The sequence below is a fragment of the Gavialis gangeticus genome, unplaced genomic scaffold (genome assembly GCF_001723915.1).
Source record: "Gavialis gangeticus isolate Ggan-Ray unplaced genomic scaffold, GavGan_comp1, whole genome shotgun sequence".
Lineage (NCBI taxonomy): Eukaryota > Metazoa > Chordata > Crocodylia > Gavialidae > Gavialis > Gavialis gangeticus.
In genome coordinates this window covers 55,087,948-55,114,535 of record NW_017729025.1, presented here as the reverse complement: position 1 = coordinate 55,114,535, position 26,588 = coordinate 55,087,948, and the positions used below count along the sequence as shown (strand labels likewise).

Here is a 26,588-nt window from a genome sequence, read left to right as displayed (position 1 = left end):
TTGAAAATGACCCATCCACCACCACTTTCTGGGTGTGGCCCTCCAGCCAATTTGCGACCCATCTGACTGTAGACACCACAGTCGCCTAATTTTTTAATGACAGTGGGGTGAGAGACCGTGTCGAAAGCCTTCCTAAAGTCGAGAAAGACTACGTCCACCGAGACACCTGCGTCCAAGGATTTTGTGACCTGGTCATAGAAGGCAACCAAGCTGGTCAAACAGGACCTGCCTCTAATGAACCCATGTTGATTGCCCCTAAGCATAATCTTCCCTGCTAGTCCCTCGCAGATATGCTCCTGGATAATTTTCTCAAAGAGCTTTCCCAGGGCTGAGGTAAGACTAACAGTCCTATAGTTTCCTGGGTCCTCCTTCCTCCCTTTTTTGAAAATGTGACTACATTGGCCCTGTTCCAGTCCTCTGGCACCTTGCCAGAGCACCATGAGTGCTCATAAAGCTGTGCCAGGGGTCCCACAATCACCTCTGCCAATTCTGTCAGCACTCTGGGGTGTAGATCAGGACCTGCTGATTCAAACGCATCTAGTCCCACCAGAAGTTCCCCTACTAAGTCGTCACTGACACTGGGCCTGGTTGCACCTCCCCTAGGTCTGTCCAGGATCCCAGTGTGGGGGGCAGGGTGACCTAGTCCCTGCTCAGAAAAATGGAGGCAAAGAATTTGTTAAAGAGGTTAGCTTTGTTGTCTGGTGCGACCACCAGATTTCCAGGTGTGTCCTGCAGAGGCCCCACGTTACCCAGTACCTTCTTTTTACCCCCTATGTATTTAAAAAAGGACTTCTTGTTATCTTTGATCTGGGTCACTAGTCCCAGTTCCGTCTCTACCTTAGCCTTCCTAACAGCCCCCCTACAGTCTCGAGCAATGCAGGTATAATCCTCCTTGGTGATGGCCCCTCCCTTCCATTGGGTGTAAGCCTTCTTTTTAGCTTTGAGGTGTTCCTGGATGCTTTTGGTGAGCCATGGGGACTTTTGAGCACTCTTCCCCCTTTGATCCGCGTTGGGATTGTCACCCTTTGGGTTTGAAAGATCGTCTCCTTAAGAAATGACCACTCTTCTTGGACTCCCAACTCCCCTCCCTTCCAGGACCTCAGTGCCTCCCTGACTAGTCTCCTTACCTCATTGAAATCCGCCCTCCTGAAGTCCAGGGCTGCTGCCTTGCTGCAGTCCTTTGACACCCTGCGCTGGATGGTGAATTCCAGTAGGCAATGATCGCTATCGCCCAGGTGGTCGAGAACCCGCAATCCCCTCACCAAGTCATCACCTGTGGCCAGGACCAGATCCAACAAGGCATTTCCCATGGTGGGACTGTGCACCTCCTGGGTTCGATGGAGGTCCTGTTACTTGGCTAGGAACCTACGTGAGTGGTCAGATATGGCTGACTGATCTTCCCAACAGATGTCCGGATAGTTTAGGTCACCCACGATGACCACGTCCCTTGACTTAACTGCCTCCATGAGCTGACCTGAGAATTCCCAGTCCAGCTCTTCCCCCGGGTTGGGTGGTCTGTAGTAGACACCCACTGTTAAATCCCTTTCCTCTGACCCCCTTGTATTCTGACCCACAGCACTTCAGTCTGCCCCTCCTCTGACCCAATGCTGTTTGCTGAGGACATATATTGCTCTTTGACATAGAGCGCCACACCCCCACCTTTCCTTCCCATTCTATCCCGCCTGTACAGCCTCTATAGCCCTTGATGTTTACCACCCAGTTGCGTGTTGGATCCCACCAAGTTTCAGTGAGCCCCACTATGTCTGGGCTTGTGTTAGCTAACAGGAGGGCAAGTTCCTCCTGCTTGTTCCTCATACTATGAGCATTAGTTTAGAGGCATTTAAGGCCTCCTGAGGGTGTATGTACTGTCTCCCTAATCCCAGGACTATCTGGCCCCCTGTCTCTTACCTGGGTACTTCTTGTGGTCATCGCCTGTCTTGGTTGGGCTGTTCTTGTGGGTGTCTCTTGGTTTGTCCATTGATTGCAGGCATGCAAATGACAATAATGGGGTGTATATGTGGTTCCACACAATTATTCCCATTAAGTCTGAGTTAATTCACCTAAGCACTATGTAACTGGCCAGTTTCTTCCAAGCCTAGCTGCCAGGGCACAAAATACCTTTGGAAGGGAAAGGCTGGAAGAAAGTAGTTATTTTGGTACCAATGCTTCTTGGTAGAGTCAACCTTATAGACAAGGTTTCCTTACTGTTGGATTCTCTTATCTTGTTCTGTAGCCGAACCAGATTTCTTTGGAAGAAAATATCCTGGTCTCCCGTTACATCAATAACCCTTTGCTCATAGATGGTGAGTGTTCTTAGGAATTGACAGCTTTCCTTTCTGTGGTTCTTAGCTACTTATGGCTTATGTGAATAACTTTTTTTGGGGTACCGCCCTCTTAAATGTTCCAGCACCCACAAAATAGGGGTTGGGGAATCCCTTAACCTGGCAGCTTCCTGTTGGGGAAGCATCAGTTTCTGCTGATTTGGGATATTTGGAAGACTATTTTAAACCACAGTTTTTCTTAGTCTGCTGCTTCCCCTCAGCTAAATGTATTGTGTGGAGACTTTTTGGAAGTAATTATAGTGACTTATTCTGTCAATTATCTTTCAGATTTCAAATTTGATGTGCGTCTGTATGTTTTGGTGACATCCTATGATCCACTTGTCATCTACCTCTATGAGGAAGGACTGGCCAGGTAGGAGGCACACCTTCTCCTTCAGGATGCCCGAACCTAAAAACTTAAGGCTCAAAAGACGTCTTTAGTTTGCCTATGCCCTGTTTCCTTGAGAGGCCCAAAGAAAGGGGAGGGAGGGAGGTGCTAGATTAGGAGCTCTGCAGTTTCAGCCATGGATATTTAGTGATGTCAACTGGTCATGCTGAAGTTCTATTTGAGTAACGATGAAAAAGGAAGTGATTGGATTTAGGTGGCTTGGTTGTGGAAAAGAGGAAGACCTTGGTAATAAAGTACTCTTGTGAGTGAGTGCCTGTACAAATTCCATTCTTCATCTGTCTGGCAGGATGTAGCAGGCAGTTGAGCCTCTGGCCCTGCAGCCTGCTACAAGCTGCCACAGTGTCTTTTCCTAAAAATGGATTTTTTTTTCCTGTGGGTGCTGTCCTCTGTGGCTGTGCCTATTCCCTTGGTGCCCTTGTCCCTCCTCCCCAAAGGCATAAAAGGTGGAGCTGGATTCAGTCACTTCTGTTTTTTCTTACTACTATAGCTATGAGAGAGAACTCCTACACTGTCTGCTTCTCTTGTGTACAATTCACTTTAGACTTTAGTTTTAAGTATAAAGAGAAGCTTGAGAGAGTCCAGAGGAGAGTCAAGTGCATGATTAGAGGTCAAGAGAAGAGGCCTTATGAGGAAAGGCTGAGTGACATGGGACTCTTCTGCGTGGAGAAGCAAAGGCTCAGGGGTGACTTGGTGGCAGACTATAAGTATATAAGGGGCGTGCATCAGGAACTGGGAGAATGTCTGTTCATCAGGGCACCCCAAGGGAAGACAAGGTCTAATGGTCAAAAACGGCTGGAAGACTATTTTAGACTGGACATAAGGAAAAACTTCTTTACTGTCTGAGTCTCCAGAGTCTGGTATAAACTCCCCCCAGAAGTAGTGCAAGCACCTACTCTGGATACCTTTTAAGAAATGCTTGGATGCTTGTCTAGCTGGGGTGATCTGACCCCAGCTGACTTCCTGCTCCTTGAGCAGAGGCTGGACCCGATGATCTTACGAGGTCCCTCCCTGCCCTAATGTCTATGAAATTAGTGCAAGTATACAGGGTGTTTATATATAAAGTAAATTCTTATCTTGGTTTTAAGGGAGAAATAAAACTTAATTGACCTAGGGTCTCCCTAAGCAGGAGTATTAGGACCATGACAAAGGCCAAATCACCAAAATTAAACTTGTCCATCATGGGACTTTGCTGTACTGATTATTTGTGGACACTATTGGTATCAGATGTGTTGGGGAAAGGGCACATTCTGGCAAGTTCCATATGTCATTCCTTCTTTAAGTGTACCCAGATACTGAGGGTGGTGAGGTTGAAGCTTTTTATGTTGTAGACGTCAGTGCAGGCCGCCTTTGACTCTGGGAGAAATTCAGTGACCCTTTGTCCTTGTCATGCAGTACCCTGGTGAACTGTGCCGCTGGTCCAAACTCTTTGGCTGCTTCTCAGAATGCATCCTGTTTGGTACTATGTCAGTGTTAACATCTGGTGAAAGTAGGAGTTAGCATTGTTCCAGAGATTATGCCAGACACAGATGGCTTTTATTGGTACCTAAGATGCATTAGAGTTGTCATGATTCATTTAGGGATCTGTTAGCAAAGGGACACAAGTAAAAGACAACTCTCTAGTACCTTGGTACCAAAATCAAAAGCAGCTCAGGTGGCATTGTCTAAGACCAAGCCTTGTGTTACTTTCAGTACTGCATATTATCATTGACTGGCTAACAAGGTACTTTGCGTCATTGTCTCTACACTTACCGTTGATGGTGACAGTCCCCATTATATTGGTGCAGACTAACTCTACACTTGGGCATAGGTATAGACCTTTTTCACATTGAAGCAATATAATGAGTTTGAGCAGACTGCCATTGGCTCTGTTACTTGTTGCCATGTGAGAGAGGGAAGATGTGGGCAAACAGTAGAGCCATTGCAAGTGAGAAAGTGGGGCAGGTACTTGCCACGGAGCAGCTGAGGCTTGGTGGTTCTGTCTGCCCACTCTGGCTCTGCTAGCAGTGAAAGCTAAACTGGGGTAGGCTAGTCCTAAATGAAACTGGGTTCAGTTGCTCTAGCTTAGCTTTCACTTATTGCAAAGCTAGAGTGTGCATACAAGCAGCTACCATGCCTCAACTGCCCCATGGCAAGTACCTGCTTTGCCATGCACCCCTTTTAACTTGCTGCAGTTCAGTTGTCCTTACAATAAAGCAGATCTGGCCAGATACAGGCCCCCAAGTAATTTGCATCAGCCCACGAAGCTGAGGTGATGGCAGTAATTTGGCAGCAGGATACTTCAACAGCATGTTGGGGGAGAAGCAGCAGGTCAGAAGCTGCAGCTTACCTTTAAACTGAGCTCTGTTAATTTGGCCTGCTGCTCCTAAAAGGCTATTGACTCCTGCTGTAAAGAGTCATTGCATCAGGTGGTTTTGTAGAGCCTTTACGTCTGGTCAGGAACGCATTTTTTGCAAGCACCCCCTTCCTAAGAGAGTGCTTGCTTCCTTCTTATCTCCAAATGTTATTTGGGGATTCTTCCCCTACCCATTCTGTTTCCCTGTTGCATGGCTCCAGTGGCTGCAACTTGCAGGTGGTCAGTGCTGTGGGCCACCATTCCGTTCTGGCTGCTCCAGCAACAGTGAGCAGAGGCTGTAGTGAGGAAGAGAAGTTCTTCACTTTGACAGTAGCAGCTGGCTGGAGTGGTGGGGGAGCTGATCGCTGTACAATTAGCAGAATCAGATTGGATTAAATGGCTGGGGAATTGGCATACTCTCAGTAAAAGGTGGGCTGGATCCAATCCATTTATGGGCCATAGGTTGTTGACCCCAGAATGAAGGGAGTTATGATGATATCAAGCTGTTATAGGGGGTGCCCATCCTGGTATCTCCTGATGTGCCCTCATGCATCACAAAGTTGATGATACTGTCAATGGCAAAACTGTATCTCCTTTGGTGGTTCATCCTAATACAGATGCCAGCATTTTTTATTGTACCCAGAGCTGACAAGGAAAATTCAGTTTTCTTGGATGTCTCTGCAGTAATTGTGGGTAAATAACAGTTAAGAGGAGGAGTCTGGAGAAGAATGACCTTCTCCTGAGCAAAAGTGTAAAACCTCTGTTCAATAGGGGTGTACCAATAGAGATTTTGGGGGCCAATACCAATAGCCCATTTTTTAAGGAGGCATATCGGCTGATACCAATCCAATTTCTGATACAGCTGCGTGCAGCTGTTAAGTCTGTGGTGGATGGGGAGGGAAGGGGTGTGGGGGGGGTGCAGATCAATGCCCCCTTTGGTGAGGGAAGGAGTGGGGCAGGCGCTGCCTGGGCAGGGTGCGGGTGTGAGCTGCACCTCATCCAGGAGGCGTGGGGAAGGGGCATCTCCTGCCACTGTGCACACCCCAGGAGGGCACAGGGGAGGTGTGCCCTCCCAGTTCTGCACTGGGGGGGCGGGGCAGGGGGAGCTGCAGCTGTGGACTGGGGCCAGGGCTGTGCTGTGCTCTTCCCGGTGGGAGGCTTATCCGGGATGGGCTCGGGGTAGGCGGCGGCAGCAGCACTGGGAGGGGAGGCTAAGGTGAAATGAAGGGGGTGGGGGCTGCAGCCCTCCCCGCAACCTCCCTCAGTGTCGCCATTGCCCACCCAGAGCCCAGCCTGGACCAGCCTCCTGCCAGGAGAGCACAGTACAGCATCAGCTCCAGCCCGCAGCTGGAGTCTCCCCCTGCGCAGATCCATGGGGCACACAGTGGTGGGAGATGCAATTGCCCCCCACCTCCTGGATGAGCTGTGCCTTCATCCCATCCTGGCTGGGTGGCCCCTGCCCTACTCCCTCCGACACTGCAGGGGGTGTTGATCTGCCCCTCCCTCCTTCCCATCCACCACAACAGACTAACCAGCTGCACGCAGTTCTCCAAGCTGCTGGGCTGTGCCCCTCGCTGCCTGCATGCTGTGCTGTGGCTGTGCGCTCGCATGGACATTTATCGGCCACATCAGGCTGGTTTCCAATTCAATTTTCTTTATATTGGTGCTGATCCAAAATCGGATGTATATTGGTGCACATCTACTGTTCAATATCCTTCTCTTTCTCTTTCACCTCCCTCCCTGATAAAGCTGCAAGTCCACCTCAGTTATCAACAATGCATGAATTTCAGGACTTGAAATTTCCCTTGAAGGTTGCACAAAAGAAACAGCACAAATTCTTGCATATATTGTGTGCTGCATCTCCAAGGATGTTTGGTATACCAGTCAGTGATTGATTTGCTGTGTTAGAGAACCCATCTGGCAGACATCAGCTTGTCTGTTGCCTCTAAGACTATAAGAGAGAAGATGCTGGGTCCCTTCCAAGGGATCTGAATATTTTTTTTTTATCAGTTTTCAATGCCTGGTTGTGAAGTACAGGAGAGGACAAAGCAGTAGGGTGCTTACAAGTCCACCCCTGTGAGAGACCCCATAAACAGTTTTGATCCGTTTGTCCATAAGATACATTTATCCATAAACCTACAAATGAAGGTGAGCAAATTACCAAGTACTAATGTTAAAGACAATGACTTTTTTTGAGTAGAGACAAACTTTCCACTTTGATAGATACATTTCCAAAGGAGCACCAGTAGCAAGTGAAATACCTGATGGCAGAAGGCCCACTTAACAACCAGATCATCTTAATAGGCAGTGTTGGACATTTCTGATGGGGTGATGCAAGCAATGGAAACTAGTAGTCATGACAAGGTCACTTATAGTTTCAGTCCTTGGGGGTTTTAGACCTAGGCCACCGTGCAAACCTCCCTTATGAAGGCAGTGGTATTGAGTTCCCATTCTATATCTGAAAGGTACCTCTGCGGCTACTCCTTGAGACTCTGACCCACTTCTTAAAGTAAAGCACCCAAGACAGCTTCAACAGTTGAGGTTGAGGCAGCACTGGCACTGTGTTATTGTGGAAGCTGACCATAATTGTCTGAGCCTCTAAGGGAGAGACAGATTTCACTGAAGGTGACTTTGCCTTTTGAAAGTCCACAAACCTGTGGTCTTTGAGTAGGCAGCAGGTTTGACACAGTCAAACCTGCTGCCTGCCTTACTGGCATGGAATTTCTTTAAGAGCACCTGGATAATCAAGTAACTATATTCCATAGCAAAGACTGCAGACAGTACTGAACCTGATCAAATAAACTTCCAGTCTACCCAACAAAAGCAGCAAGGACATCTTGGTTGCTTCAGTGATACTTTGCTTTGTGCTTGCTTGTCTTATCTCATGGTAGATATCCACAATGATCCATACAAAGGCTGGTTGAATTTGGTACCTCCCTGCTTACACCACAAGAGGGACATGAAATGTATGGGCTCACGAGGAGATTTTACTTCCCTAACCTGGAACAAAACCCTTTAAGTGCCCAGCAGTGTTCCTCTTCAGACCTCTATTGGCAAGGTTCTTCTTAAGGCTCTTCTGCTTGAAGTGGGGTGAGCTTTTTCTTGGTTAATTAGAATTTCAATGACTATAATCTCTTTAAAAAACAAGCCTGAAGATTAAACATTTTGGATTTTAGAGCAATTGGCCTGGTATGCCAAGGCTTTCCTTTTTCCCTTTCTTGAGAATCAGCAAGTCAAGTGTTAAGGCAGCACTGTAAAAAAAACCAAAACCACTACATGAGCAGGAGAGGGGCAACAAAATTGTTCTTTGTTCTTTCAAGGAGCTGTATGACTATAGGAGTGGTGCATTATGTGCCAGATCACACTAGGCTGAGTGGACAGCAGCAGTTCTTTTCACTTTTCAGTTAAAAGTGTGATAAGCGTATGTAGTGGTCTGAAAAAACAATGGAGAAGGTACCCCTGCTCCCCCTCAATGCATCTGTTTGCAAAACAAACAAACAAAAAACCCCCACAAAACCAAGAAACCTTCCCCCCACAATCCACAGTGAGCTTTGAAAATTCTGCTGTAAGGGTGGGTGGACACAAGTTCAGGTTCCCAGTTGTCTGTGTTTCCCATCCTCGTAAGCAATAATATAGATTTCTACTAGTCCTCACAGTATTAGTGGTCCTCACAAAACTGAGGCAGAATACAATATATCATCATGATAGACCCAGCACGGGCCAGACAGTCCTACTATTCAGATCTGCTGAATCTGTTAGGCAAAGTTGTCTGTGGCTCTGCTATCCTATCCAATGTAGTCTCCCAAAACAGTTGTTGGCTTCTGCACCTGGAACTGGATTCATTTTACTGAGAGTAGATGGTCCACTGAGATTCAGATTACCCTACTCCAGAGCAGGAAATGTTCACTCTTACTGAATGACTTGGTACTTGACTACTTGAAACTTAAAACCTTTTTTGCACGGGTATCTCAAAACTAGCATTCATCCCTGATAGTACCAGTCTGTCCAAAGCTGAACTTTCTATCTGCTTGAAACACCTTCCTGTTCATCCTGTTCAAGGGCTCCCCGTATTTTCCAACCTTATGGAGGCCAAAAATCTGAGATGTCTGGTGCAGGTTTTATCTTCAGTTTTGAGAGTTCTTTGTTGTCTGGAACATTAAAATGGTAATGGTAAGTTGATGGGTTCTCTTTTTGAGCCTTTACCAATCTGCTCCCCTTACCAACATCCTGCAAAATCATTTTCCTTGCAGCCCTTATTTGAGGTAGGAGGCTCAGAATGATCCAGCCTCTTAAGTTTCTTTTATATATGCATGTCACCTATGTGGGTTTATCCTTGGATTACTCCAAAATCACCTTAGGCAGGAAATTAGAGTTCATTATAAGCCTCTCCTTGTCGCTTTTTAAGCCTGCAAATGAGTTTCACACACTAATTGTAGTGAAGGCATTGGCTATTTCTATTTGGCTTGAACTAGGAACACCCCTGCATTAGCAAGTATTTGTTGGAAGTCAGATAGCAGCCTGTATTAACTCACAGTTCAAGACCCACTTGGATAACTATCACAGATTGCTACAAATTAGCTAGGAAAGCTTCCCTGACCTTACTTAAAAGCTCATTTTGCTTTGATTGCCATATCCATAAAAGGAATAGATAGAGCAGCAATGTGTTGCTCAGTTAACACACATCTACATCTCAGTTGTTTTTCCATAGTGTAGGCCACCAGATCAGAGGCTAAATTCATTAGAGTTTTTTGTATTGACTGACCAAATAGGACTCCTTTTGCATGTACCTCCAAGCAGTTAGGCAACTATGTCCATCACCAAGAGCAGAATCAGTAGACAGTTTCTCAAGGAATGAATGGTTGGTTACGCTATTGCTACTCTCTGGGACACAGGTGTAGTGTTCATACAGATTCTGTGACTGATTGTCCTTCCCTGTTAATGTGGTGGGATTCTGTATTCTTGAATTCATGTATTCAAGAAGAGATTGCTTTGGTTAGGCCCACTCAACCTTTTAGGCTCTTGGTGGCCTAGGATCCACTACTACAAGCCAAAATGTTTTTTAATCTTGAGCATGTGGGACAAATTTTGTCCAGGAACGGCAGCTCTGAGCAATACAACCAAGAGCTTATGTTTCTGTAGAATAATTATTTAACTGTTCTTTCTCAGCAGTCACATTCCCACCTTGGATCTTGTTGGATAAATTGCTGTATATGGAAGTTACTCTGGGCACTGTGAAAAGTTTCCATGCTTCTGTGCAAAGTCAGCTATGTTGTGTGTGCTATATCTCTATCAGCTACAGAATTCATGACATTTAATTGGTGCAGAAGGCACAGCAAGGGGTGTGTGGCCCCTGGGCAGGGGCAGCCGTGACTCTGGATCGCAGACCTGTACCTACCTCAGAGCTGGGACCTTGCAGTGGGGCTTATATAAGCATTTTAAAATGACAGGAATTGATCCATCTTACCATGCTTCTCAGTGAATCTCCCCTATTCACACACATCTCCAGGTAGAGAGTGTTGGTGCAGCAGGTGCTGTCAATCCCCACTAGCAAATAAATCAATCAGCTGGAGCAAGAAGCAGCCTCAGCCTCATCATAGGAGTTATGGGGTGGGAAAAACATTGAGAGGTGCTATTCCCTCCTGTGCATGGCCTCCAGGTGTCACTAGTAGCCTATGTTGTTTTCAGTACCCTTTGCTGTTTTTCCCTTACCCTGGATTTGTGAGCTGAGACACTAGGAGAAAAGTTAAGATTTTGCAGCCACCAGGTTCTGGCTTCCTGTTCGGCGCTCTGGCTTCCCAGTTAGCGTTGTGCAGTATAAACACCTATAGCAGCAGCAGAGCTTAGTAACTGGAGCAGGGAGTGGCAGGGCACCTGGGTTGTAGAGGAATGATATGGAATGAAAACTTGGTGGAATAGCATGAACGTAGTTTAAAAGTAGTAAGTAGAGGAGCTATATTTTGCTATATATGAAAGAGCCAGGTTTACAGACCTTCCTTATTGAATGGAGAGATGATACCTCTACATTCCCAGGTTGTCCTGGGGAAAGCTCAGTTAGTTTCCAAAGTGTAACCTGGCAGTAACCCCCTCACAGTAATCCCTGCCTGGCTTTTCTATGCTGATTCTCTATATTTGCTTCATTCCCAACTTTCTTTGCACCCCACTGAAAGGTACCCCTCAAATGCCAGGTTTCATGAGCTGCAATGGCCAGTGCCAGGCCTGTTCAGGATGGCTGGTGTTTTTAGGCAATTGGTTATAGTGGCTGGTAGTAGCCAGTGCTTTTTTTGGGGGTGGGGAGTAACTGGAGATTGTATAGAAGCTGGAGACTTGAGTGCCTCACTGGGCATTGCTGCATCTGATTTCTCATGGTACAACCTGACTTGGCATTAAGTGATGTAGGCTTGGGAGCAAGATCCCAGAATGGAGTAAATGGAAGAAATATAAGCTGCAAGCCTGCACTGTGCATTTATTTCTGTATAAAATGTCAGGAGGGAGAGCAAAAGGAAAGGCTTCCCCTGCATCTATGCAAAAGTCTGAAGCTTTTATCTGCTGAATGGACAATACATATTGGATTTAACATGCGTTAAACTGGTGAATATAATATATTAAGGCCAGGGGGGCAATTTTGATAATCTAGACTAACCATATGGTTTTACCAACGAGCTTTTATCTATATCAACCACAACTTATGTTCTGACTCGGTGAGGTTTTTCTAGGAAAAAAAAAAAGTCTTAGATATTTAAATCACTGGGGAGTCTAGACTTTAAATTAATCAGTTCAGCATGTGTTAGTTTCTATTGTCTAGTGTACTGTGACCCTAAAGTGTGTCTTCTCTATATATTATTTCCCACCCCTTTAAATCCTAATCTAGATAAAACTTTAGAGTTAAACCATGGAGTATTTGCAGATTGGCATCCAAAATTGACTTTGAAGGCTACCTGCTACTGGGAGTTAGCATCTAGGCAGAGGCAAGTGGAAGTCTCTGCTCTCTTTTGGTCTTTCCAAAAGTTGGCTGGATCCTGCTTCATCCAGTATGCCTGAACTAGGAGCACAACTGAAAGAGAGGGGCCAAGCCAGTATTTAAATGCGTTTTGCCCATTGTCTGTCCCCCGATTCCTACGCAGTGGGGGTAGTTTCTTTATGTTACTCCTAGTTTTTCATTTTGTCTCTTCAGCATCTTTTGGAATGGAAAAGCACAGACTTTTTCAGTGACTTCTTTGTGAGGGGGTCAATTCATCCCTGGTGGCTTTGGGAAGTGTGTACTATTGCTGTTGCAGACCATCAGGGAGTGCTGCTGCACAGTGGTGAAGATTTTGGTATTCAGTAAAAATAGATTTTCTCTGTGTGGTTTTTTTAAAGCTGGATCTTTATCTAAATTACCAGTTTCTAGGCAGCTCTGTTTCTAGGCCTGAACTCTGGAGAGGTCTTGGCCCAGCAGGAACGTTTTAGTCCAACTTTCACTAAAACCGTGAAGAGGTTGTTTGTTTGTTTCTTTTTTAACTGTAAAAAAAATAAAATAAAAATTGAGCTGAAAACCAAATGTGCTTGTGATGGGCCCAAGGAGCAGCAACTGAGGGGGGAGCGAATGTATTCCAGAGCAACATGAGAGCTCCAGTAATGCCGGAGCCGGCAGCTGAGCCTCATAATGTCTGACAGTGGGCTGCCTTCCTGCTGTCTGAGCTCGCTGAACTCCGGAGTCTGCAGCGCCCCCTCTTTCAGTAGCCTTGCTTGCTAATTAGCACTGGCTCCGCTGGGATATTTACCTTTTCTCTGCTGGATTTCTGTGGTTTCCAAAGAATTCAGGTGTTCAGTGCGTGCCAAGGAATTCACATTACCTCACAAGCTGTGCTATGGCCAGAGCCTGCTACAGCAGCCCAGTCCCCCCTCGCAGTAACCCCTGCCTGACCAGGCCCTTACTATTTGGGAAGTGTAATGCGCTTTTATAATGGATGCCTGGGGATCAATCTCATGACCCTTTTACAAGGCACCTCTATCAAGCACAACAGTTATGGTCCAGCAGTTTACACTGAACTTATCACTGGGGCTCTTAACTAGTGCTCAGTGTATCATATTAAAGTCAGGATAAACTAGTCTTCACTGGTTCTTCACTTCTTTTAAGTTCAACTGATGTTTGGGGCTTAATTATGGGAAGGATAGTCTTGTGGTTAAGTCACAGGATTCTCAGTTGGGTGCTTGGGTTCTGCTGTTTATTCCACTGTCTGCTTTGTTGTTTTGGGCAGCTCCTTTCCCTTTTCTCTGTCTAAGGCTTTTCTCAGCCTGTCAAATGAGTTGAGGTTTAGAATCATGGTGTTGGAAAGGCCTTGAGCTCATATAATCCAGCACCCAGCTCATTACTGTGCAAGAGGTGCTTGGATGCCATTAGGAAGCCATAGTATGTTCTTGTATCATGGCCAGGTACTCTCTAGCTACATTCATATGATTCTTATAGGAGTTGGAGAAGCATGTGCTAGGAATAGGATTTGGTCCCCTGGGTTGGGAATTCAGGTGAAAGCCACATACTCTTGAGCTTCTGATGAGATTCCACTGCTGTCACTGGGAGTCTGGTCAAAGAATGAGAGCAGAAAATAGCCCTGTAACACTAATTATGTGTGTTGCTTTCCACCATTACAGGGTGGAGAGAGTAAGGCAAGGGTGTCACACTCATTTTCTCCCATGAGTTGCATGAGTGTTATTAGGCCAGTCTGAATCAGGCTAATGGACTATCTCACCTTCTTCCCCTCCACTAGCTATCTGATCCAGTGCCTATGAATAGCATGTGCAGCATGGGTCCCGGTGGGACCGGGCACTGTGGGGCACATATCCCAGAGCCATGTGTGGAGCAGTCCAGATGGAGTCGCTACCATGTGCAGTGTGGCTCTCACTGGCTGGACTGCACCGCATGCAGCACCTATTTCAGCAGCTTTGGGTTCTGTGCTGCATGCAGCCATGGGTACCAGACTAGCTGGAGAGGCTGCCAGATCAGGTATACAAGGAGAAGGGAAAGATGGGCAGTGGACAGGGAAAGGAGGGGATCCATGGGCTGGAGTAAGGAGTTCTTATGTCTGTCCTTGGCTTCATTTCTCCATTTGTGTCCTTCCGTCCTCTTGAGAGTTGGAGATCCCTGAAAGAAAGGGGTGGTTATCAGACTTCAGCTCTCCTCTTTGGATTCTGTTTTTGCTTTTTTTCCCCCCTCCTATTGTTCCATCTGCTTTGTTGCATCATTCTTTCTATCCCCTATATAACTTTTTAGTTTGGCTAAGACAGATGAAGAACCTCTACACAGGAAGGATCTGCAGAGGAAAACTGGCTGGGATGGCATGGTCCAACTCAGTTTCCCTTTCCAGCAGAGTTTGTTTGTCGAGTCAGGAGAACTAGACTACTACTATGTAGTAGTCTAGTTTTTTCTTTTTACTTTAGGTGCTTATGACATCCAGAATATAACAAAGGGGCAAAATGCAGTTAGTGGAAAAACATATGTTTTGAAAATTATGGGCTGATTTGTCCTTGCATCTCTTTGAAGGGAAACCTGTTCCTGTATCAGCAGATCCCTTATAAAGTTCTCCTACCACCTCTGCCTCCTTTGTGGCAGTTTTTTCCTATTGCTTTTTAGTACTCAAGCCTTTTTAATATGTTTACTTGGCTTTGGTCCTAGGAGGCATAAAGGGCGTCACCAACACCAAGATGCTAAAGGTGTTAGCAGTTCAGTTTCCACTGAGCCTCCTCACGTACTTGTTCTACTGATCATTGATGTAACAGGTTGCTGGTGGAGAGAAGATAGATGTTGCAGTTGTGAGCGTTGTGTTTTCTAGGGCGAGCCCAGCAGTTTGTGGTGTTTTTCTTTCCTTTTCTTCTGTACTGGAAGAAAGCAAAGTTCCTAGTAGTACATTAGGGTTCACAGCCTTTGTGCTCTAAGTATGGAAATACTTCATCTTCCTCTGCACCAGTTCTAGTCCATAGAGTAGTTCTCTCAGGGCATCCTGCCACTCTCCTTGATTTTTACAGCAGCTCCCAGGAACAGGATGAAACATTTGTCTTAAACAATGAGTTGTGAAAGGTGCAAATAGATTCTTATTTGCTCTTAGTTTCCTAAACAAAAGAAAGGGCACTAAACAGTCCAGTAAGGCTATTTTTCTTCTCCTTACCATTTGACAGCTATTCCAAGAACTGGAAGAGAGGGAGAGTGCTTACTGAACCCCAGGGAATGGGCTCAGACAAGGCCATCTCTTTCATACGAAGACCCTGGGCAGCTGCCTATTATGTTTATCTGTCACACCTGTGTGGGAGAAGAGGCATTCACTGTGCTGTTTTACTTCTCATTCACAGCCCTTTTTCCTGTCTCCTACTCCTTTCCCAGGCCCTGAGGTGTTATCCCAAGCAAGCATGCTGTAACTTTTTGTGCAGCATCATGTGGTCTCTTATGAAGCAGTTTATATTTGCAAATAAGTTGCTTATGACTAACTTCACCTTATGGTCAATAAACTCTTCCCAAAGCAATGATAGGATAGGGCATAGAGCAGTATAAAACATGGTGGGCTGGAGAGGTAGTTAGTCTTGTTAGTCTGAAATCAAACAGAAGGTAGGCCAGGGTGGCTCCTTAGCCCTTAACTGGTTCAGAGTAGCATGAGCTTTCATAGGCAACAAACTAATCTGTCAGATGCTAGTAGAGGAAAGTTCATGCCTCCCTGAACCAGTTAATCTCTAAAGTGCCACCCTGCCCTGCCTTCTGCATGGTGGGTTAGGGGGATGGATAGACTCCTGGAGGTGTTTGAGTAGACAATAGGGCGATGCTAGTGGAAGCCTGGGGTTATTGTGTGGATTCTGGGGTAATGAGGTAGAGCATGGATGCTGTGATGTCCAGTAGTTGGGGAGAGGTGGGGGGGGGAAAAGAGGGAGGGAGTGATTAGTGCTGGAAAGGGAGTGCCATATGCTGCTCTGCACGGATGGGTACTGTTCAGCAAGGGAATTGAGATTTGTTTGGAGACTAACAAGTCAGTCTGGAGGACTGGCATGAGCAACTGTTGCCTCCTGAGTCAGGGGGGGCACTTGTCCCCACAGCAGCCAGTCAGTGACTGGGGAGAGGGACCCTCCATGGTGGATCGTGCTGGCACTTCCGGGTCAGTGTGATTAGCTGCGGGGGAACACCCTGTGCTGGTCAGCATGATCAGCTGCAGGGGGGCCTCAGGGATCACTTCTCCTGGCACCCCCACTCTCTGGTTGTTGCTCTTGCCTGCCCCCCCTGCCTGTCGCTTAAGCGGGGAATGCTGTCTGTCCGGGTGCACCAGTGCTCTTGGAGGTGTTCATGTGCACCCCCTACGTGTTGCCACTAAGGACAGGTATCATTTAGCTGGCCTGAGAGACGGTGTGGTGATAAGGCATCTCTGGTGATGGAGAGTCTGGAGCATGGTTGGGAGTCAGGAAGTTTGGGTGTTTCTGGGAGGAGGCTCTCTGGGATCTGATTTGGGGATTCAGGAACTGAACTTTCCTTCATTTTCTGTTCCTGCCAGCTGGGAAACCTACTGCCATCCTACTGCTTCATGCAAATTGCTTTTTTGCCTTCTTGGATTTACAAGAGAAAACAACCAGGGAAAGGCAAATATATGTCCTTGCTTGGAAGTAGACCTGAGATTGGCTTTGAGTAGCTGGTGGGAGAAATGGCCAGAGGCTGAAATGCAAGCAACATGTCAGGCCTGTTGAATCCAAGAGTGTCACTCTGATTCCATGGTTTGGGTTAAAAATGGAGTCTAGTTCCAGGCCTATCTTGTGCTGAGGAACAGGTAGCTGGATTGGAAAGGGAAAGTCTGCAGCTCGGTGTTTTGGTATCATCTGAACACAAAGCTTTCCCTACCTATTTTCTTTTAAAAGCTGCTGAGGGGGAGAGTGGATTCCTGGGATGAGGGGATTTTTGCTTGAAGTCTGCAGGGTGAGGTCCCAAAGACCAAATTATTGGGAGTGTACAATATCTTATTTCTCATGATGGGTAGAGATTGCTGATACAAATGGGGGAGCATGAAGAATGGGAAAGATACTTCCTACAACTCTACCACCTCAGGCAGTGATTCTGTCAGACTTCATGCAAGTTTACCAGGTGAATGCTTTGAGGGGAAACCTTCCATGAAAACCCATGGTCAGACATGAAGTAGTTCAACCAGCAACGAAGAAATCCATCCTGAATACATCCGTTCTAAGCAGATACCATCCACTATGTCCAGCCTCCCATTTTTGAGCACACTCGGAGCAGAGCTAGTTCAGCCACTGAAACTAACATTTAGACCTTGCAGTCTGATTTCAGCTAAGGACATCTGAACTGGAACTTCTTGAGAAGCACTGATTTATGACATCTCCTGTCAGTGGATAGAAGGTAGGTCCTTGTTTTCATCCCCTTGGACCGCTCTGTAGCGTTTGATGCTAACCATGAGGTGCTGCTGTTTCCTTGAGGAGAAGCATCAGGATCCCAAATTTATGTACTGAAAGAATTTGAACCCTTCCTAGAGGGATGTCTGCACCAAGTAACTGTGAAAAACTGCATCTCCACTGCTTACTTGTGCAATTCCACTGTCCTATTTTTTTCCAATACCTATATGCCTCCACTAAGTGAACTGGCTGCGTACCATGGGCTGAAGTGCCAGTAATATGCAGGTGATCCAGATAAACTTTTGCTTTGTCCCATCTGACCAATCTCTTGCAACCAAGATCACATTAAAGATCAGGTAAAGAAAAATTACCTGAAGTTGAACCTGTGGTAGATGTGATGCTGATAGGCAGTGGAAAGCATTCTGAAGTTTTAAAGCCATGGTGCAGTCTCCCACAGTTGAAGGTACACACAGTCTGTAGTTTAGGAGAACTCTTCATAGATTTCATAGACATTAGGGCTGGAAGGGACCTCGGAAGATCATGGAGTCCAGCCTTCTGCCCAAATGGCAGGAAGTCAGCTGGGGTCATAGGATCCCAGCAAGATAAGCATCCAATTTGCTCTTGAAGGTGTTCAATGTAGGTGCTTGAACCACCTCCGATGGCAGGCTGTTCCAGACCTTGGGGGCTCGGACAGTAAAGAAATTCTTCCTTATGTCCAGCCTGAAACAGTCTTGCAGTAGTTTATGACCGTTCGACCTCGTCATCCCCTGGGGTGCTCTGGTGAACAAACGTTCCCCCAGATACTGGTGGTCACCTGTGATAAACTTATAGGTGGCCATCAGATCACCCCTGAGCCTGTGCTTTTCCAGGCTAAAGAGCCCCATGGCTCTCAGCCTGTCATCGTAAGGTCTGTTTTCCTGACCTCTGATCATGTGCATGGCTCTTCTCTGGACTCTCTTGGATTCCTTCCTAATGCCAAGCTTCAACATAGCAGCATCTGCGAGTAGTGTTTTGGCTAGGAGACTGTCCTATCCAGGAGGATGATGACCTGGCCTCATTTGTTTGCACCTTCATCACTTCTTGGCTGGATTATAGCAATCTGAGATACCTGGGCATGAAGCCTTCATTGCCTAGGAAACTCCAGCTAGTGCTGAAACATGTTTCCTCAGTAACACGATCTGTCACAAGTGCATAAGACCTGTGCTCCACTCTTTTGCTGGCTTTTTCACTGAATTTTGAGCCTCTCAGGTTCTTAGTCTTCATCTCAGAAACCTCAGGCCAGGATCTTTAAGAGGAACCCTTCATTCCTGGATGAAGACTGGATAAACTGCTCTTCTGACACAAAATTCTTTATAAGAAGGATAATGCTCTGCTAGAAAGTTTTTGGATACTGTGGTGGTGTGTGTGGTATATGAACTTAAACAGATAAAATAGGGTTCTGCAGAAAGTGATATTGGTAATTTAGTAAGGGAATACTTTTTTTTTCCTTCTTATTCATTACTGAATCCAGTGTTTCAGTGTCTTACTAACAGGTGTCTTTTTAGTAAACATTTTTGTTGTGTTTGTTACCTTTTTATCACCTAGAGACTCTTGATAGGTACCCTAAAACACTTTGGACCTTATAGTTGTGACCTCAGGTCACTTCTCAAAGAATTGGTGTGGCCATCTTTGTCATGGCCAAATTTTGGTAAGGGAATGATATTCTGTCTACCCAAACACTTCTTAATTTTTAATGGCTGGGTTCAGATTCATCTGCTATTAAACTGCTATCAAATTCCCCCTACAAGTAGCTGCAGTGTAGTGGTGGGAAAGAGTGATTCTTTTTAGAGCTGTAAGGTCCTTGTTATCTCTGAATGAAAACCACTTAAAAAAACCCCCCCAAGACTTTTAGTAATACCATCCTGCTGTGGAATTTAGAACAGGGTCCTGTCAGTGAATGGTGATGATCATTGGAGAAAGATGATGCTGAAAAGAGTTGGGTTTTTTTTTAATAAAACAAACACAAAACAAAACAAAACCAAAAAAAAAAAAAAAGGCAAAAAAAAAAAGCTGGGGTTTGAAAGTACTAAGAAGGGCAACCTGTGATAGCAAAGGGCAATGTTATACAACTGATTATGGGGAAACAGGAACTTTGTGGTGATTGCCTTGCTCTCTCCACCCAATGGCAAGCTTCAAAACTCTGGGTTAAGATTCATCCATTCATTTAAAAAAAAAAATCAAAGATCAGTGTGAGAGGTTATTTTCAGTCTTGATCTTATGTCTTATTCTGTTTGTAGTGTACTGATAACTAGATTTGCATCCTTATTTCTATTTTTGTTGGTGTCTTGCTCCATAACCCCCATGTTGCTGGTTTTGGCTTTCAGATTTCAATGTTTCTTATACTTCAGTCTGAGGCTCTGGATGCACTTGTAATTCTTATGCTGATATGGCTACCAAGAAGGCCATTGTACCTCTCTCTTGGGAGGCTTTATACATAAGAGTTGCAATAAGAGATGAGGGAATAGTTGCTTTTTGATTCTAGGGCTACTATGCTTGAACGTATTCGTGCTTAGGCAACTTTGTGACTAGAAGGAGACTTGGGTACAATGTTGAAGGTAATAGAATGACTGGTTTATGAGAATATAATTAAACTTCCAGTTTTGGGTAATGGCACCTGAAAAGGCCAGAGAGGAAATGCCATAACCAACACTTTGAAAATGGTGGGATTCTTGGCTGCCGACCTTGTATGTTTTGGCTTTTACTGAAGGAGACACTTTCATTTATGGAAAATGACAGGGGAATATGACCATCAATAAATGAGGGATGCACTTTATGGTACCGTAGCTTGGATTTGTTGCATTTGTACATTCCACCTATGAGTTTCCTGAGGGTCTGTCTCTACTATTAAAGTGCCCCTCCCCTGCCAATGGCTCTGGGCCATATAGAGTTCTCTTTGGTACACACCAGGATTCCCCATTCTCCCATGCTGTCCAAAGCTCTCTATTTTCTCCAGACCCTCTTTTCCTTCATTTTTCTTCTTTTTTCCTCTTCCTGGATGTCAGGGTAGAGCTAAAAGAGGTATTGTCATACTGGAAGATGTTAATGGCCTCCATATGGATTTCTGGTTTTGAGTGCAGAATTTTAACTCTTTGCCTATGGAGTCATTATTAACACTTTCTTCAGCAACCCAGGGATGGAGAGAGTTTAAGGGTTGTGACTGGTAACTGCCAGGATGGATTTGGAGTTCCCAAATGAAGCTACTGAGGAAAACTTCCTGATTGTGAGAGGTGCTGTGTGGGCTGCAAAATAATCTCTCAGAAGGAACTGGAGCTTCTTCTGTGGGAAGTTCTAAAGGCAAAAGAGGACACAGCCCTGGGGATTAGACTGTAATTGATCTTTGGGGGGGGTTGCACTGCATCAGACATAACTAGGTTTTCCCTTCTTTAGCTGCAGTGATTGAGTGATCTGCCTAGTAGGCTTCATCTACCAAGCTGCTTAATCTGCTTTAAATATTTTCTCTGCTCATAGGTTTGCAACGGTGAGATATGACCAGGGATCTAAGAACATTAAAAACCAGTTCATGCATCTGACCAATTACAGTGTCAATAAGAAGAGTGGAGACTATGTCAGGTACTTGGATATACCTGGGAGATGAGGAGGTAGCTTTTGGAAAGGGAACCAGATTCACACTAAGATGGGGGCCAAACTTGGCACCAGTGCATCTAAGATTAGAGGGTGATTCTGAGGCATAAGCCAGCAAAGTGAGGCCTCCTTTGGTTTATTTTAGCTGCGATGACCCTGAGGTAGAGGATTATGGAAACAAATGGAGCATGAGTGCAATGCTGAGGTACCTGAAACAAGAAGGAAGAGACACAGCAGGTCAGTAGTGATCCTTTTTGGTTCTTTCCTTGTTTTGTCACCAGTAAAGAACCCAGATAGAAGCTAGGAAAAAGCCCTTGTAGGTCCTGTTCCATTCTGTCTCAGGGTGGAGGGCAGGATTTGTCTCTATGCATTAACTTCTGTGGCTATATCCAGCCCACTGTTCTCCATCTTTCCAGTAATAAGCCTTTACCTACCCTTATGGGAAATTATATTGAACAACCTACGTCTCTGTCATGGTTGTTTTCTTAATATTTTACCTGTACTTACTTCCCCTTCCTGAAGGTCATCCCATTTCTCCTGGCATCATCTTAAATGCTTCACTCCCTCTACTACTCCCATGGCCTGTCCAAGCTGATGGGTGATCTGCCTCTGGAGAACTGTACCATTTTGAATAACTCTTGGATGTGGTATCACGTTTTTGTGCCTCGGGTTTTTGCTGAATGTTTTCACTGAAGCCTGATTGTTCATGTAAAGTAGATCCCTCTTCCACACTTCTGTCAGGTCTGTTGGGAGTAAATGCATCAGCAGGGCAGAATCCAGGTATAATCCTTTCTTAGTGGATTAATTTACCTGTGATATGAAGCCCTCAGCTGCTATCAGTTAGTGTTAATATGTCCATCCTGTGCGTTGCCAGGGAACAATTAGATGATGGAGGAAGGGGTTTGAATCTGGTTTTCAAATAGAAGTAGGCCTTTCCCCCATCATATGTGTGCATGGCTACATAGTCACTTGGTCTTACTACAAGTTACATGTTCCATCAGTTGCACACAACATTTACATATTTACGTTCTTGTTATATCTAATGTGTAAGGGATATAAATCCAACATAGGCAAGTCAGTGAGAAACATAAGTAGGTTGTTTTCATAATTGTCCATTATGAGGGTTCCTGCATCTTTCTCTGCTGTATCTGGTTCTGGTCACTTTCTGTCTGACGATGCTGAACAAAGAGTGCTGGTCCAGTGTGGGAAGGCAATTCTTGTGTGTTCTTGCAAGTATATAACAATGTTTGCCACTTCTCTGTGTGCACAATAATGCCTCCTATTGCATAGTTATTAATTCATCTGTTCTTATCCAGGCTCATGCATGCATTCTGTCATGTATGGAAAATAATTGTATTACTAAAATGGAATGTCTAATGCAGTGGCCAGTACCAAATGATTTAGAGGATGATGCAACATTATAGAAGGCAGCTATGAAATAACCTAGCCATAAGGAATGTTTCTTTCAAAGCTTTTTGGCTTGTGCCCTAAAACATGAGGGTTTATATCTCTTGTTTGTTTAATCCTTTGCAGTGCTCTGTGGGTGGTGATCAGACTCCAGCTGACTTTTGGTGTTGTGCTTGCAATGTGCTCCTGCCCCTGTTTTTAGATGCACACGCTCCAGTGAGCATTCACTTGTGAGCACTTCTGCACTAGAATTCTTGTGCATGTATACACTCATGATCTTTTGCTTATGGGTATTTACATGGGTGCAAAGCAGTAATGCCTGTGTGGTTTCGCATGGACAATTGCATATGTACATACCCATGTTCTTCTAGTTTTTACCCCTGGCTTCACATTTTTTTTTTTTTTCCCCATGTAGCACTGATGGCCAATGTGGAGGACCTGATTATTAAGACTATAATTTCTGCTGAACTGGCCATTGCCACAGCCTGTAAAACTTTTCTTCCACACCGTAGCAGCTGCTTTGGTAAGTATCATAAAGGCATCTTAACATCTTGGGGCTGTTGATGTTGTGGTGTTTTGTTTTTCTTAGTGTTAGAGTATTATTTGCTACTTCCAGCACATCAGTGCTTTGAAGGAACTTTGGATCCTACATACAGTGTGTAATGGCAGAGAAAAACTTGGATTGGCTTCTTGCACAATCGTACTGCACTATGAAGGGAATGGGCCCAGAGTTGCCATTGCCCATCAGGGTACTATAAGGGGAAGGGTGTTGGATTTTAAGATGAACTGGAGGTAGCCAGCAGAATGATGTGTGCCCTGACTTTACCTGGCCCACTGATGACTTTGGGAAGGTTGACTGAGTGAGGCTGCACCCTTTTTGTAAAACACCTGGTACTGGTCACTGGACTAGATGGTTCAGTTCATTACTATTTTCCATCTGTAGGATTCATGTGTCTGGGTATAAGTGCTGGTGAGTCTGTATGTGTGTGACTGCAACACATGGCGGCGGCAAAGCTTATCTTTAGCTGAGGTTCTACACAGAACTATGTGTTGGCAAAGGGATTTGAGAACTCACTGGCAGGGGAGGCTGGGAACAGCTCCAGAAAGCGGCGGCTGGTACCAATGCATGCCTTCTCCTGCTTTCCAATGGCTGCTTCTTAGCCTTCCCTGACGTGGGCCTCCTGCTCTTAGCTGCTTTCTGCAAATACAAAAGGCATGAGTCTCAGAGCAGTAGGTAATTCTGAATTCAGTTAAGTCTTCTACTCAACTATGCAGGTAACAAAGGCCACCAAAAGGTGAGCATCCTATTGTGTCCTATGTGCTTAAGTATTAAGAACAGGGTAACTGAGTGCAGCCATGACCCTGTTGACAGTAGGGTCCTTCCACTGAGCCTTGGAGTGTGGCAGCACTGCAGTTTTCACCACTTCTTTCATAAAAAAGTAGGGCTGGAAGGAACCACCCAAGATTATCTAATCCAACCTTCTGTATGAGGGAGGATCATCACTATCCAAACCATCCTATACAAATTAATTGTCTAACCTATTTGCAAAACTATATGGTCAACCCCAAGCACAGCCACAAGGTATAACACCCTAACCTGGTACACATAAAATAAGGGACCACAGTGCTAATGCTCTGCTGCAGCTAGGTTGTTAAAATACATTTGAGAGATCCAAGGAACAGGGCCACATGCCCAGCTACAGGAGGAGGCAGAGACCCTCCACAGTCTATACTGGTCTGACCATGAGGCAAAATTTGTTCCTGACCCCAGATAATACTGATTGTCTGACCCTGAGTAGATGGGCAAGACCCCCTAGTCATGAACCTCTGTGTTTAAGTCCCAGCAGGAGCATTGGCACACCTTGTAGAATCAGTGTTGTCCAGTGTGGAATGTGGGAGCTGTGACAGGGTAACTGGGGAGGGAGGGGACTGGTGTTACCAATAGGATTCTTTTTGCCAGAGACCCCCCAAGGATCGACACGGTCTCTCGTCTGATATGGTATCAAGTAGACTTTGTTAGTAACCCCTAGACAATATTACAGGTTTCCTCCCCATAATATGACCTGGCAAATGTCTAAGAAGCCATTTCAGCAGTGACCTTTGGGGGTACCAGGCCTTGGATCTTCCACTGTGCGTGCGTGTGATGTTTGTTTCTGGCTTCCCCACTGTTTGAGCAGGGGGGACAGCAGATGTCTGTCCTCCCAGCGCCACTGCATGCTAACACACCTATTCCTTTGTTCATTACTTTTGTAACTTTCTCATCCCAAATTGTCCAATCCCCTGGCTCTGTGCTAAGCACTAGGGCTGTGCAAAATTTTGCCAGCAGTTTCATTTCAACACTGTTCCGACTCGTTTCAAGCTTGAAACGGCAGAATCAAAATGAAACGGAGAACTTCAAAACAACCTCGAAATGAAATGAGACAAGTCAAAACATTTTGAAATTTTTTAAGTGTTTCAAGTTTTGAAGCTCAAGCTGGGTTTGCCTGCAGGGAAACAGAAACTAAAGTAAGGAGAGGGAGAGGGAAGAGGGAGAAAGGCAGGGAAGGAGTGTTCTCATTATTGACTGTGTAGCTGGCCAGTGACTGTCATCCTTTCCTGAGGTCCCTTCCAATCCCAGTACTCTGGGGGTGGGATGGAAAAACGGCATAAAAGGCAGCATTGTTTGAACTGCCCTGCTTTCTTCCTTGGTGCCAGTTGACTGAAGGCACACCTTAACACACATGCACAGTGTCACCCACCCATGTCACGAATTTTGCCTGTCAGCAGCTAGGGGTGCAGGACCCCAGAACCCAGACTCCCCCTGCACCAATTTCCTTGACAGCTGGCAGGCTTCCTGGCTGTAACAGGGCCTAGCAGGCCTGCAGCTTTCACCCTGCTGAGCCTTAACACACACACACTGTCACCCATGTCACAAGTTTTGTTTGTCAGCAGCTTGAGGTGCAGTTTCCCTGAAACCCCTGCACCTATCTCCCTGAAACTTGACAGGCTTTGTAGCCTCAGCAGGGGCTACCATTCCTGCAAGTTTCATCCAAATCAGGCCAGAAATGGCAGAGTTATAAACTGTTTTGACCTTCCTCATTATACCCTATGGGTGAAACTTTGAAACAATGTCGAAAGAGCAAAACTGTTTCAACAAAACGGAACAGTGGTTTTTAATCGAAATGAAACACTGTTCCGTTGAAAGGGAACGGTGCCATTTTGCACAGCCCTACTAAGCACATGTCTTATAAGGAAACTTGTGCCTTGCTCACCTAGCACACCAGTCACAGCACTTGTGTCTCCCAGTGCCTCAGAAGGCGTTCAGTTCAATTTTGTTGCTTAGCTCTGGGAAGGCCTAAATTCTTGCTTAAGAGCCTTAGTACGACTCAGTTTGCCTGCTACACCTGGCACCTGGTATTCAGCCACCTGTAAAGCCAGCCAGCTCTAGGTCTGTTAGTTTTGACTCCTTTCAGAATCAGTGAAACTTGGAACTGATGGGAATTTTTCTTGGTGAAGTAGCACTTTAGCAGCAACTCCAAAAATATCAACAACTCAATAGAGAGACCTGAGGCACTTCCTCTGTGTCCACCTCCCTTCCCCCTCTTCCCCCCTTTTCTCCCTTAGCCCTTGTCTGTAGTTTACTTTGACTGGTTTGTGTGGAAACTAATGCCCCTTACGTCCTCTGTGCTGAGCCTGGCTTTGAGGTTATCCCACTTCCTGCTGCCTCCCCAGGGTTGGACTAACCACCCTCTCAGATACTTCCCCACAAATAAACTGTTTTGTTCTATTTGCTTGACTGTAAACATGAATTGAGAGTTTCCCAGGAAAGACAGCTTAAGCAGGAGCCATACAGCTTCTCAGGGGATCCAGAGGCATTCCCAGAGCTCAGTATTTTCTGTTGCCTTCTCCCATGCCTATGCCTCTACCAAGCAGATGCCCCTTATCCTGAGGATGCTGATCAGCTGCTTGTTATCATACAGGGCCCATTTTTTTTTCCCCAGTGTGTTGTTCTCCTTTTTAATCTTGCCTCTTCTGGGTCCTTTCACAACAGGGTTGTACAGTCCCTGACAACAGAGGGAAATGATGTGAGGCAGTAAAGCCAGCAAATCGAATTTCTCTGAAGGCTCCTTTTTCTATGGCTTTCCCTGGAAAGGGAGCAGTGCAGTTTAGA

The 26,588-nt window shown here is 45.6% G+C and overlaps 1 protein-coding gene across 1 annotated transcript in view; it reads left to right on the top strand.

Moving 5' to 3' along the window:
- The window catches only part of TTLL5 (tubulin tyrosine ligase like 5), a 218,412-nt gene that overhangs the window by 17,868 nt on the left and 173,956 nt on the right, over positions 1 to 26,588 (top strand). Inside the window, exons 7-11 of the mRNA XM_019518782.1 lie at positions 2,234 to 2,303; positions 2,610 to 2,694; positions 20,918 to 21,019; positions 21,177 to 21,268; positions 22,854 to 22,961. Coding sequence (XP_019374327.1) covers positions 2,234 to 2,303; positions 2,610 to 2,694; positions 20,918 to 21,019; positions 21,177 to 21,268; positions 22,854 to 22,961 — 457 coding nt within the window. The remainder of the gene's footprint in view (positions 1 to 2,233; positions 2,304 to 2,609; positions 2,695 to 20,917; positions 21,020 to 21,176; positions 21,269 to 22,853; positions 22,962 to 26,588) is intronic.